The sequence below is a fragment of the Cannabis sativa genome, chromosome 5 (assembly GCF_029168945.1).
Source record: "Cannabis sativa cultivar Pink pepper isolate KNU-18-1 chromosome 5, ASM2916894v1, whole genome shotgun sequence".
Taxonomy (NCBI): Eukaryota; Viridiplantae; Streptophyta; class Magnoliopsida; order Rosales; family Cannabaceae; genus Cannabis; species Cannabis sativa.
In genome coordinates this window covers 66,804,719-66,817,715 of record NC_083605.1, presented here as the reverse complement: position 1 = coordinate 66,817,715, position 12,997 = coordinate 66,804,719, and the positions used below count along the sequence as shown (strand labels likewise).

Here is a 12,997-nt window from a genome sequence, read left to right as displayed (position 1 = left end):
ACAAAAAATAACATACAGATGACAAAAAATTAACAACAAATGAACAAAATTTCAACATAAAAGACCGTATCTTATGTAAATAAAATTAAAAAAATCGTAAAAATATTTAAAATTCTGTGAAACCGTATTTTTGTTTCTTTTTTGTTGATTTTGTGCATTTGTGAAATTATCCCTTAATTTTTTTAGTATTTATCGAATTACCAAAAATTCTAAATTAGTGAACTTTTGAAAATACCACAAATATACATGTATAGATTTATATATATATATGGAACATTTCTTAATAGGTATTACCCATTGATGGGTACTAAGCAAATTTAAATATAAATATTGATTTTAAAATATTAAACCATTAGATTTTAATCCGATAGCGAATAATAAAAGAGAAATTTGAATTTCTATGCTTAATTTAGCTACTTAATTAAAGAAAATATCAAAAAATACCTCTTTTTTCCATTATATCAAAAATATGTTTATATGAAAAATATTTAAGTCAAACTCAATTTTTTTTTATCATTTTTTTGTTGAAAAATTTCTTTTTTATTATTTTTTTTCAGCTGATGGAACAATCCCAGCCCATATAATGTAAAAATGAGAACTTTTTCTAATTAAATAAAAAAATTAATTATAAAAACTCAATTTTTTTTTTCTAATATTACCCATTCATGGGTAATACTCATTAAGAGTACACCCATATATATATATATAAAACAGAAATAACTTTTAACACTAGAGCGTGTGGTGCTCCCGTTTCTTCTCCCCATAAGTAGGAAGAAGAAGGTGGCCCTAAAGTCGGCGGCGGTGGTGACTAATGATAGAACAAACCAAATGGAGATTGAACTTCCTTCGATCCAAGATGAAGAGGTAATTGAGAATTAAGCTGAGATATTCAACTCAGCTCAAGGCGCTCTATCCAATGATCCTGCTAACATGCTTTTGCAATGCGAGCTAAAAGAAAAGCTTCATGAGTATAAACTTGCTCAACTGAGGTATGCAAGTTATGCAACAATTAAGTAAGGTTAATCGATTACAATTTAGGGATGGAAACTCTCATTTTTTACGCCATAAAAAAAAGGAAAATAGAGAATAGAATCACCACTTTTGTTCAAAATGGTGAGGTTATTGATGAGTACAATACTATTATCCACCCCTATATCACCCATTTTAGAAATTTTTGGTAAAAAAAAGTGATGTCTTGAGCGACATTGACTTGGATTGTTTGAAATTCAGTAAGGTTCTTAGCATCCAGCAACAAGTCTGAACAAGTCAGACTGATCAGATCTTTTTCAAAAGCTGAGGTCAAGGATGCTATCTTTGGAATCCACTCTAATAAAAGTCCTGCACTTGATGGTTATTAAGCTAGGTTCTTCAAGGAATTATGGTGTGAGATTGGAGATGAAATTACCAAGGGCACTACTCTCAACTTCTTTCAAGATAGTTTGCTCCCAAGAGATCTTAATAAAACTATTATTTCTCTTATCCCCAAGATTAATAACCCCTCTACAGGGATTGATTACAGGCCTATAGCATGTTGCAATACTCTCTATAAATGTATATCTAAAATGCTATGTGGTAGACTTTATGAACTACTGCCTTCTCTTGTCCATAATAATCAAGGAGCTTTTGTTAATAATCATTTTTTTGCGCACAACATTCTAATATTTCAAGACTTGCTCAAGGGTTATACAAGAAAAAATATTTTGACTAGAAATATCATGAAAATCGACCTTAGCAAAGCTTATTAAGACATTGTTGACTGGCACTTTGTTTCAGAGCTTCTCAAGGGTCTTTGTTTTCCTTTGAGGTTTATAAATTGGATTTGGTCTGCTTGAGAGGAACATCTTACTCTCTAATGCTCAACATTCGGTTGCATAATTCTTTTAAAGGGGAAAAAGGTCTTCATCAAGGAGATCTAATTTCTCCTTTTCTTTTTGTTCTTGTCATGGATTACTAACCCAGTTACTTCTTCAAGACTCCAATATCAAAGGGTTTGGTTTTCATCCTTTGTGTAAGCCCTTGAAGCTTGTCAATATTTGTTTTGCTAATGATCTCGTTATTTTTTTGTAAAGGTAATGCTAAGTCCATTCAGATTATTCAATTGACTATTAGGAGGTTCAGTAATTCCACTAGTCTTCCTATAAATAAATCTAAATCTCAGGTATACTTCAGTGGAATCTCAGCGGACTATAAAAATCAGCTTTTGAGTATTATGAATATGGAAGAGGTGTCCTTTCCTCTTAAGTACCTTAGGGTGCACTTGAGGCCTACGAAATGAAAAGCTGGGGATTGTGGTGAAATTCTTGAAAAATTTCAGAGAAATCTCCATAATTGGTCCAGTAAGAACGTGTTGTTTGCAGGGAGAGCTCAACTTATCCATTCCGTGTTGTTGGACATCAAGAATTTATGGATGAGTATCTTTATTCTTCCTCAAAAAATTGTAGCTGACATTGATAAGTGTTCTAGAGATTTCCTTTGGGGTTATAATGAAAATAAAAGTAAGTATCATCTTCCTTCTTGGAAAAAACTTTGCCTTCCCAAGAAGTTTAGTGGTGTTAGAGAATAGGTTCTTACTGTGTTAGAGTTAGTTACAGCTCATGTACTTTTCTGTTATGTTAGTTAGACTACGGTATTATAACTAACTCCTTCTTGTTGTAACTAACTCTCTCTTCATCTTAGCTGTGTATATAAAGCTAAGTTATTCCCAGTGTAATCAATTCAATTCATTCAATAAAATCATCATTGGTTCTTTACTTTGGTGTGCTTCTCTTACATGGTATCAGAGAACCTCGAGCATGGTTCTCAAAGCTTTCTACTGCCTTAAACAATCTAGGGTTTCAATCAGCCAAAACAGATACTTCTCTGTTTATCAGCATCACACCAACTGATCTCACTTACATACTTGTCTATGTTGATGACATTATTGTCACAGGATCCAATGAAACTTGAGTTGCTACTGTCATATCTAATCTAAATTCTCAATTTGCTCTTAAAGATCTTGGAGATCTCAATTATTTCATTGGAATTCAAATTCATCACACCACTTCTCGAGTTCATCTCTCTCAAAAGAAATACCTACAGGATCTCCTTGTTTGAACTAAAATGCAAGAAGCTAAAAGCATCATTACTCCTATGCAATATGGTTTGACACTCTCCAAGTTTGGTAGTGATCCTGTTCAAGATCCAACACAGTACAAATCTGTTGTAGGAGCATTGCAGTATGCCACTATAACTAGACCAGAAATTGCATTTTCAGTCAACAAAGTTTCACAGTTCATGCAATCCCCTTTGGAAGCTCATTGGATTGTTGTAAAAAGAATTTTCAGATACCTTCCTGGCACTATTGACTATGGAATTCATCTAACAAAGTGCAATGATTTTCATATCGAGGCATTTTGTGATGTTGATTGGGCGTCCGATCCTGATGATAGACGCTCAACCAGTGAATATTGTATGTTTCTTAGATCGAACTTAGTTGCTTGGAAGTCTAAAAAGCAACAAACAATTTCCAAGTCATCAACAGAAGATGAATTTTGAAGCTTGGCTGCTACTGTTACTGAAGTCACTTGGCTTACGTCTCTCCTCCATGAGTTAGGACTTCCGACAACTTCAATATCCACTCCAAAAATCTAGTGTGATAATCTCAGCACAGTGATGCTTGCTGCTAATCCTATTCTCCATGCTCACACTTAGCACATAGAGATCGATCTATACTATGTCAGGGATAAGGTACTACGATTTGAATTGCAAGTTCAACATGTTCCTGCTCTTGATCAACTTGCTGATTCTCTCACCGAAGTTGTGTCCAGCTCTAGATTTGCAATTCTTAAAGACAAACTTAGTGTTGTTTCATCAACCTCACTGAGTTTGAGGACGGCTGTAGAGAATAGGTTCTTACTGTGTTAGAGTTAGTTACAGCTCATGTACTTTTCTGTTATGTTAGTTAGACTACGGTTATAACTAACTCCTTTTGGTTGTAACTAACTCTCTCTTCATCTTAGCTGTGTATATAAAGCTAAGTTATTTCTAGTGTAATCAATTTTATTCATTCAATAAAATCATCACTGGTTATTTACTCTGGTGTGCTTCTCTTACAAGTGGTATTGAGTTCTGTGAAGGCCGTAAATGGATCATTACGATGATGGCAAACTATATTTGGGTAGTCTCAACCAAACAAGAAAATCTTTGGGTTAAATAGATTGATTCTATTTATTTAAAAGGTCAGAATTTTTGGTTAGCAGCTTTGAAGAGTCACTCAAGTTGGTACTTTAGGAAGCTAATCAAGCTTAGAAGTTCCATTGAAAGAGATGCTCTTTTTAGAGCTATTTCAAAAGGAAAATTCAGGGCCAAGAACTTCTACAACTCTTTTGTCAATGCTTGTAGAGTGAATTATGCAGCAACTATTTGGCACAAGATATGCGTCCAGAAACACTAGTTTATTACGTAGCAAGCGTTGAACAACCAACTCCTCACCCGAGACCATCTTGGTAGATTTATGGAGCTCTCGTCTACCTGCTCCTCAGTTTGTGAAGCCGAGAGTCTCATCAGCACGTATTCTTTGATTGCATTTTTGTTAGAAAAAGTTAGAGAAGAAGTTATCGTTTGGTTGGGCCAATTTCTTTGGCCTAAGTCCCTGGATATGTGGAGTACCTGGTGTGCAAACTCCTACTCAATTTGATGATGTCTATTATTAGTGTGTACTTTGTTTGGTGTAATAGGAATAACTGTTCGTTTGGGTTTGTAACTCGGATAAGAAGTAGGCATGGCAAAAAGATCCCTTCATTCGGATCGGATCAGTGATCCGATCCGACGGATCATTACTGATCCGAAAATTCGGATAGTTATTGGATCTTGGATCAGATCCGACCCGCCCCGTTTAATTTTTTAACGGATCGGATCTGACCCGATCCGTTTTAAATATATATATATTTTTTTTTAAAAAAAGATTTTTACTTTTTAATATATTTTTTTAAGGTGTAAGGCCAGTGGAATACCATTAGACATATATGATCTGCCCACAGACCACACCATATCTTATTATTTTAATTAATTACTCTCTTAATTTAATTCTTATATATATATGTGTACATATATATATAAAAATAAAAATATATATGCATACTGACCACTCTATATTTTAATTATTTGATTATAATAATTATTATTATTTGCGAAATTTCCTATAATAAGAAAGTAAAGTAATAAATGTTATACACAATAGATCGATTTATGTATAGGCACTGTTAAATATATTAATTTGTACAACAATTTATACTTTTATATTATATCACTTTTATATATGTATGCAACAATAATTTACATTTAATATAAACATATTATTAATTAATAAGAATAATATTTAATTTTTGTTTATCAAATAAAAATACTAATTAATTAAATATTATAATAATGAGTAATTAATACTATTATTTGACTCTTAAATATTTAATTATTTAAGGGGCATTTGCTAATATTTTATTTATTTTTATTTTTTTTTAATTTTTTAATCATAAAAATAAAAGTAATTTTTTGTTTTTAAAAAATATGTGTGTTCTATAACCATTTTTTTTTTTTTTGTTTAATTTTAAAAATTGATAAGAAAAATATCACTACAAAAAATCTTATTTTTAATCACAACAAAATTTGTGACTAAAAGTAAAAAAGTTATAACTAATGACAAATCATCATTTTTATGTTGTGACTAAAATAAGTCCATCACTAAAAGTATTAGTTACAAAAATTACAATTTGTTGTGACTCGGTATAAAAAATCTTACTTTTATTATTAACATATTTATTTTTTTTGTAGGAGTCGTACACAGTAAATCTTGAAGACTAGAAGAACAGCATATAAAAAGTTTTATAGTTAATTTCATGTATTTTTTTTAAAGGAGATTTATTTTATGTAATCATCATACTACATTATTATTGATGATTATATTAGTGGAATTTCTAAAATTTGTTAAATTAATTTTTCAATAGTAAAATTACATTTTTATGTAATAAGAATTTGATAGATTTTTTTTTCTTGATTTTGACAAATAAAATAAAAATATATAAGAAAAAAATGATGCATTATTAGTTCTTAAACAAATAAATTTTGGAAAAAAAAATTATAAATTTAAATATAAAAGATATTTTTTTTAAAAAAAAAAAGTTGGGTCAGATCAGATCTGATCCGTATAAGGTGGGTCAGATCAGATCCGACCCGAGTATCTGATCCAACGGGGCGGGGCGGGACAGATCCGTATATGATCTGGATCAGGTCGGATCAGAGTCGGATCAGATCCGACCCGCCCCATTGACATTCCTAATAAGAAGACTAGTCTATCCATTAAACTAGCTATCAAAGCCAGAGTTAGAGGCATCAACATTACCTTACTTAGAAAAAGAGATAGGGATGTAATGAGTTCTATTATTTCTTTATAGTTCTTGCTTTGGGTTGGGGTTGCATTTAGCAACTGCCTTTGTTTATATTTTTGTTCAGTTTTAATGAATTTTTCCATTTCCTAAAAAAACAAATAATACCATATATCATATTATATTTCAAAATCTAGTCTTTTGGCACTAAAATATTGATTTGAAGTATTAATGATTTCAGGTGAATTGTTGCCATGTGTTTGTGTTGTTTCTTCTTCAACATCAAGCCTCAACACTAAGAATCTATTAATAATAAACATTAGCTTTGCTTTGACCTAAAACTTACTCTATTACACATAATAATACACAAGATTATTACAAACACAAGCTTCCTTGTATCAAACCCTAAATAAATAATTGTTTCCAAGTATAATATTTAAATGAAAAAGAAAAAAACAACCATAAATCCTCAAAAAAGAAATAAACCTTTTCTTTTTCAGTAAATAGAAAAGTGAAAAAGAGAAACCTTCCCAAATTGTATGAAAGTGGAATTACATATAAGAACGAGAAATGGCAAATTAGTTAATCAACATTTATCAACAAGATTTTTTTTCCCCTAATCACACCCAAAAAAAAAAAAAAGTATTAATGACCCCCAAAATAATGTTGATAAATGCGAGTAAGTAGAAAAAAGATTCACCAACTCTTACAAGAAAAAATAAAATAAAAATATAAGACAGTAAAAAAAAAAGGGGAACCTTGTGGTGTTTTTACAATTTGTAGATAATAAGGAAACAAGGCAAAACGGCACGTGAGTCAAACACGAGCAACTCGCCACTTTCCCCACTCACTGAGTCCAACCCAACTCGGCCATTCAACAACGAGTCGATCCCGAGTGATTTGGAGACTCGGCCAGCAATGACTCGGCAGAGTAACATGGCTCTCATTCCTCTCCCTCCGCCGGCGCTCTCATGGGCCCCACCGCTACCAGAATACGTGCATATCACCGACCCTTTATTACCTGCCGGAAAAGCCCACGCGCCGCTACACGCGTCGTACGCACCGCCACCTGACGTGGGTCCGAGACAATGAAAACCCATGACCTCATTCCCGTCCGCTACGCACCGCGCATTCTCCTCCTTGCACGCGGTCTCGCCGGCTGGGCTGCCCGACCCGGCCCGGATCTTAACGAGTTCGCGATACTCCTCGAACCTAGCCGCAGCCTTCGACCCGTTTTGGACCTTGAATATCATCTCGATCCGACCCGAGAAAGACTTGGGGCTCCAGCTAGTGTGGAATATAATATCCACCACGTTACGAGACGGGTGACCCTCCGGTAGCTCCTTTAACGCCGGGAGGAACTGGTCGTGGCGGGTGCGAGTACTCTGACGGGTCGAAGTCGAAGAGCTCATTCTCGGTCTCACCATGGGAGCATGACCCGGTTCGTTCCCGGCGGCTCTCGAAGATTTAGAAGTCGGTTTTTTCTGAGGCGACGGCGACGACGTCGTTTTGGACTTTCTGGCCTTGTATTTGGCAGTGTTATCAATCACATCTTTAATGTTTTGAACACTATGTCTACAGCTTGTACTGGGTATGAGGAGGTTTCTCTATGCTCGCACTTAGCACATAGAGATCGATCTATACTATGTCAGGGATAGGGTACTACGATCTGAATTGCAAGTTCAGCATGTTCCTGCTCTTGATCAACTTGCTGATTCTCTCACCAAAGTTGTGTCCAGCTCCAGATTTGCAATTCTTAGAGACAAACTCAGTGTTGTTTCATCAACCTTACTGAGTTTGAGGGGGGTGTTAGAGAATAGGTTCTCACTGTGTTAGAGTTAGTTACAGGTCATGTACTTTTTCTGTTAGAGTTAGTTAAACTACGGCTATAACTAACTCCTTTTTGTTGTAACTAACTCTCACTTCATCTTAGCTGTGTATATAAAGCTAAGTTATTTCTAGTGTAATCAATTTTATTCATTCAATAAAATCATCACTGGTTATTTACTCTGGTGTGCTTCTCTTACAAGTGGTATTGAGTTCTGTGAAGGCCGTAAATGGAACATTACATTGATGACAAACTATATTTGGGCGGTCTCAACCAAAGAAGACAACCTTTGGGTTAAATAGATTGATTCTATTTATTTAAAAGGTCAGAATTTTTGGTTAGCAGCTTTGAAGAGTCACTCAAGTTGGTTGCGCGGACTCAGAATTTAAAGTGAGGGGGGCGTAATTTTTTTTTTTGTAAAAGCAGGGAGGGCATAAATAAATTTAAAAAGAAAAATATAATGTGTAGTTAGAGGGATTTGAACCTTTACCCTCTAATATATTTATCCTCTACCTTAACCATTACACCAAGCTTACTATTATATTATTAAATATCATCTTTTAATATAAATATATTTTGTAACTATTTAAAATATATATACAGTTTTTTCTTGATTTTTTTTTTCAGGGGGGCAGTCGTCCCCCCCGCTACAATGTGGGTCCGCCCCTGAGTTGGTACTTTAGGAAGCTAATCAAGCTTAGAAGTTCCATTGACAGAGATGCTATTTTTAGAGCTATTTCAAAAGGGAAATTCAGGGCCAAGAATTTCTACAACTCTTTCGTCAATGCTTGTAGAGTAAATTATGCAGCAGCTATTTGGCACAAGATATGCGTCCAGAAACACTAGTTTATTGCATGGCAAGCATTGAACAACCAACTCCTCACCCGTGACCATCTTGGTAGATTTATGGAGCTCTCGTCTACCTGTTGTCCAGTTTGTGAAGCCGAGAGTCTCATCAGCACGTATTCTTTGATTGCATTTTTGTTAGAAAAAGTTAGAGAAGAGGTTATCATTTGGTTGGGCCAATTTCTTTGGCCTAAGTCCCCTGGATATGTGGAGTACCTGGTGTGTGCAAACTCTTACTCAATTTGATGATGTCTATTATTAGCGTGTACTTTGTTTGGTGTAATAGGAATAACCGTTCGTTTGAGTTTGTAAGTCGGATAAGAAGACTAGTCTATCCATTAAACTAGCTATCAAAGCTAGAGTTAGAGTCATCAACATTACCTTACTTAGAAAAAGAGATTGGGATGTAATGAATTCTATTATTTCTTTATAGTTCTTGCTTTGGGTTGGAGTTGCATTTAGCAACTGTCTTTGTTTATATTTTTGTTCAGTTTGAATAAATTTTTCCATTTCCTAAAAAAACAAATAATACCATATATCATATTATATTTCAAAATCTAGTCTTTTGGCACTAAAATATTGATTTGAAGTATTAATGATTTCAGGTGAATTGTTGCCATGTGTTGTTTCTTCTTCAACTTCAAGCCTCAACACTAAGAATCTATTAATAATAAACATTAGCTTTGCTTTGACCTAAAACTTACTCTATTACACATAATAATGCACAAGATTATTACAAACACAAGCTTCCTTGTATCAAACCCTAAATAAATAATTGTTTCCAAGTATAATATTTAAAATGAAAAAGAAAAAAACAACCATAAATCCTCAAAAAAGAAATAAACCTTTTCTTTTTCAGTAAATAGAAAAGTGAAAAAGAGAAACCTTCCCAAATTGTATGAAAGTGGAATTACATATAAGAACGAGAAATGGCAAATTAGTTAATCAACATTTATCAACAAGATTTTTTTTCCCCTAATCACACCCAAAAAAAAAAAAAAAAGTATTAATGACCCCCCAAAATAATGTTGATAAATGCGAGTAAGTAGAAAAAAGATTCACCAACTCTTACAAAAAAAAATAAAATAAAAATATAAGACAGTAAAAAAAAAAAAGGGGAACCTTGTGGTGTTTTTACAATTTGTAGATAATAAGGAAACAAGGCAAAACGGCACGTGAGTCAAACACAAGCAACTCGCCACTTTCCCCACTCACTGAGTCCAACCCAACTCGGCCATTCAACAACGAGTCGATCCCGAGTGATTTGGAGACTCGGCCAGCAATGACTCGGCAGAGTAACATGGCTCTCATTCCTCTCCCTCCGCCGGCACTCTCATGGGCCCCACCGCTACCAGAATACGTGCATATCACCGACCCTTTATTACCTGCCGGAAAAGCCCACGCGCCGCTACACGCGTCGTACGCACCGCCACCTGACGTGGGTCCGAGACAGTGAAAACCCATGACCTCATTCCCGTCCGCTACGCACCGCGCATTCTCCTCCTTGCATGCGGTCTCGCCGGCTGGGCTGCCCGACCCGGCCCGGATCTTAACGAGTTCGCGATACTCCTCGAACCTAGCCGCAGCCTTCGACCCGTTTTGGACCTTGAATATCATCTCGATCCGACCCGAGAAAGACTTGGGGCTCCAGCTAGTGTGGAATATAATATCCACCACGTTACGAGACGGGTGACCCTCCGGTAGCTCCTTTAACGCCGGGAGGAACTGGTCGTGGCGGGTGCGAGTACTCTGACGGGTCGAAGTCGAAGAGCTCATTCTCGGTCTCACCATGGGAGCATGACCCGGTTCGTTCCCGGCGGCTCTCGAAGATTTAGAAGTCGGTTTTTTCTGAGGCGACGGCGACGACGTCGTTTTGGACTTTCTGGCCTTGTATTTGGCAGTGTTATCAATCACATCTTTAATGTTTTGAACACTATGTCTACAGCTTGTACTGGGTATGAGGAGGTTTCTGGGTTTGGGTTGGTAAACGTCTTCGAAAGCTTTCGATTTGCATTGTAAAGACTTGACCCAACTACTCGCCATTAACACAACTATTCAGATGAAGAAGAAAACAAAAAAAAAAAAAATTCAACCTTTCGAAAACCCCACTTTCTCTCTCTCTCTCTCTCTCTCTCTATATATATATATATGTATATATCTATCTGTGAGGTTTCATCTCCGTGTTAATGCGTGTACACTGGGTATGATATGAGTTTTGGCCTTTGGTATGAGATTTTTGAAGAATAGAATGGGAAACGACATGGCGGGTTATTAAATATGGTTTCCTTTTTCCTCTCTTTGCCTTTTTTTTTTAGGTATTATTATGGCTTGTGTTGAAATGACTATATTACCCTTCTGATAATTTTGGAATTACCCACGTGTATTTCTGTCTCATTCTTCATGGTCATGGGGACTATAGTCTAATGACATAAATATATAATTAACACAAACATAAACATTTTGTCTCTATCTTTGTTCCCCTATTCCTAAAAGCAAAAGAGCAATTAAGAAGCTAGGAAAACAAAATTTCTTTGATCGTCTTCTTTTCATTTGCCCTTGACCTTGTTACATTCATTTTAGTTCATAGACCTTAATTGGCTTTTAAATTTGTTAGTTTTCAAAAGGGCAAGTCAGTAAAGCGTTAATACGGAAGAACATTCATTTTTTTTGGTTAGTATTATGGGACACCATTTTTTAAGAGAAGATCTTGATTAGTAAACTTGCTTATAAAGACTTTTGATTATGTAGCTTATGCCTTTGTGGAATCTTAAGTTCAATCTTAACATGCATACTTCCTCTGTCTGTGTTTTTACAACCTCAAAAAAGGAAAAGAAAGAAAGAAAAATTAAAAGAATAAATTTTGAAAATGAGTTATATAAATATTTTTTTTAAAAAAAAAAAAAAATAGTTAAGAAAGGTATACTCTTCCAGTCTTCCACATCACCTCTCATCAAATTTTGTCTGAAGATATATAATGATTACAAAAGCAACATAATTTAGAGGCCCTTTATCTCTTATGGTTTTCCACTTCTATTTTGTAATAAACATAATAAATATGAACTTTATTATATCTATATAATATAGTATATACAATTTTAATGCAACAGTCTACTCTAAGGCTTGACTTGACTGTAATGATAAATAGGGAGGAAAACTTGAGAGGATTGAGATTTGAAACCCATTTCTATGTAGCTTGTCTTTGAAATGGGGTACAGTATAGGCCATTGATATCTTTGCAAACCATAATTACCATTATAAGAAATATATAGTGTTTCTACTCAAGATTACATTTTTCACGCAAATTGTGTCTTAGAAAGTGACCATATATATACATACAATAAAGTAATGACCTGATCAATTCTCAATATACGTATCTTTGTTTGGTGTGTTAATTAATAATTATGTACATAATCATCATGGTCATGTTGATCAGTTAGTTGGGGATATATATTATTCTTCTTATTCTTCTAATTCTTCTCCTCCTAATTAAAGGCCTAAATTTGGAATATATATGCTGATATATGTAGTGTGTTGATGATGTTCCCAATTGACCCAAAAACCATATATACATATTAATTTATATTGATGTGTGGTGATGGAGAAGTTGAGTTGGTGAGAAGTAAGAGAAGTAAGAAGGTAATAATCATGTTATATTGTGGTCAGGTCATTTTCTAATAAAGACTACTTGTTGTTCTGCCATCTAACTTTGAATAATTTATTATGACTTTTGTTGCATCTTAAAATCAAAGATAACCCATTACTCACTTACACATACACTCTCTTCTTCTTCACATTCTCTCTCTCTCTCTCTCAACACAATTTTTTTTATTATTAATTTCTTATGATAATTTTTTTTTTCTTGTTTGCTAATAACATTTCAGTTAACTTATTATACCAACCAACTCATTCATTATTATCATTTTGTATTTGTAGTGGCAACTTTTATATTTTGAATACTTTGAATGCA

At 34.4% G+C, this 12,997-nt stretch overlaps 3 protein-coding genes across 3 annotated transcripts; 1 reads left to right on the top strand and 2 right to left on the bottom strand.

The window, feature by feature from the left end:
- The first annotated feature begins 3,099 nt into the window (after positions 1 to 3,099).
- On the top strand, positions 3,100 to 3,534 carry LOC133038451 (uncharacterized mitochondrial protein AtMg00810-like). The gene has a single exon (XM_061116613.1). The coding sequence runs from the start codon at positions 3,100 to 3,102 to the stop codon at positions 3,532 to 3,534; it is 435 nt and encodes a 144-aa protein (XP_060972596.1).
- A 3,328-nt stretch (positions 3,535 to 6,862) lies between these two features.
- LOC133038450 (uncharacterized) lies at positions 6,863 to 8,284 on the bottom strand. The gene is made up of 3 exons (XM_061116612.1): positions 8,280 to 8,284; positions 8,081 to 8,183; positions 6,863 to 7,963 (listed from the first exon to the last, which is right to left on the bottom strand). Exons 1-3 carry the CDS (start codon positions 8,282 to 8,284, stop codon positions 7,127 to 7,129), a joined length of 945 nt encoding a protein of 314 aa, XP_060972595.1. The 3' UTR covers positions 6,863 to 7,126.
- A 1,587-nt stretch (positions 8,285 to 9,871) lies between these two features.
- On the bottom strand, positions 9,872 to 11,335 carry LOC115715776 (uncharacterized). The gene has a single exon (XM_030644450.2). The coding sequence runs from the start codon at positions 11,071 to 11,073 to the stop codon at positions 10,165 to 10,167; it is 909 nt and encodes a 302-aa protein (XP_030500310.2). The 5' UTR covers positions 11,074 to 11,335; the 3' UTR covers positions 9,872 to 10,164.
- Between the last annotated feature and the right edge of the window lie 1,662 nt (positions 11,336 to 12,997).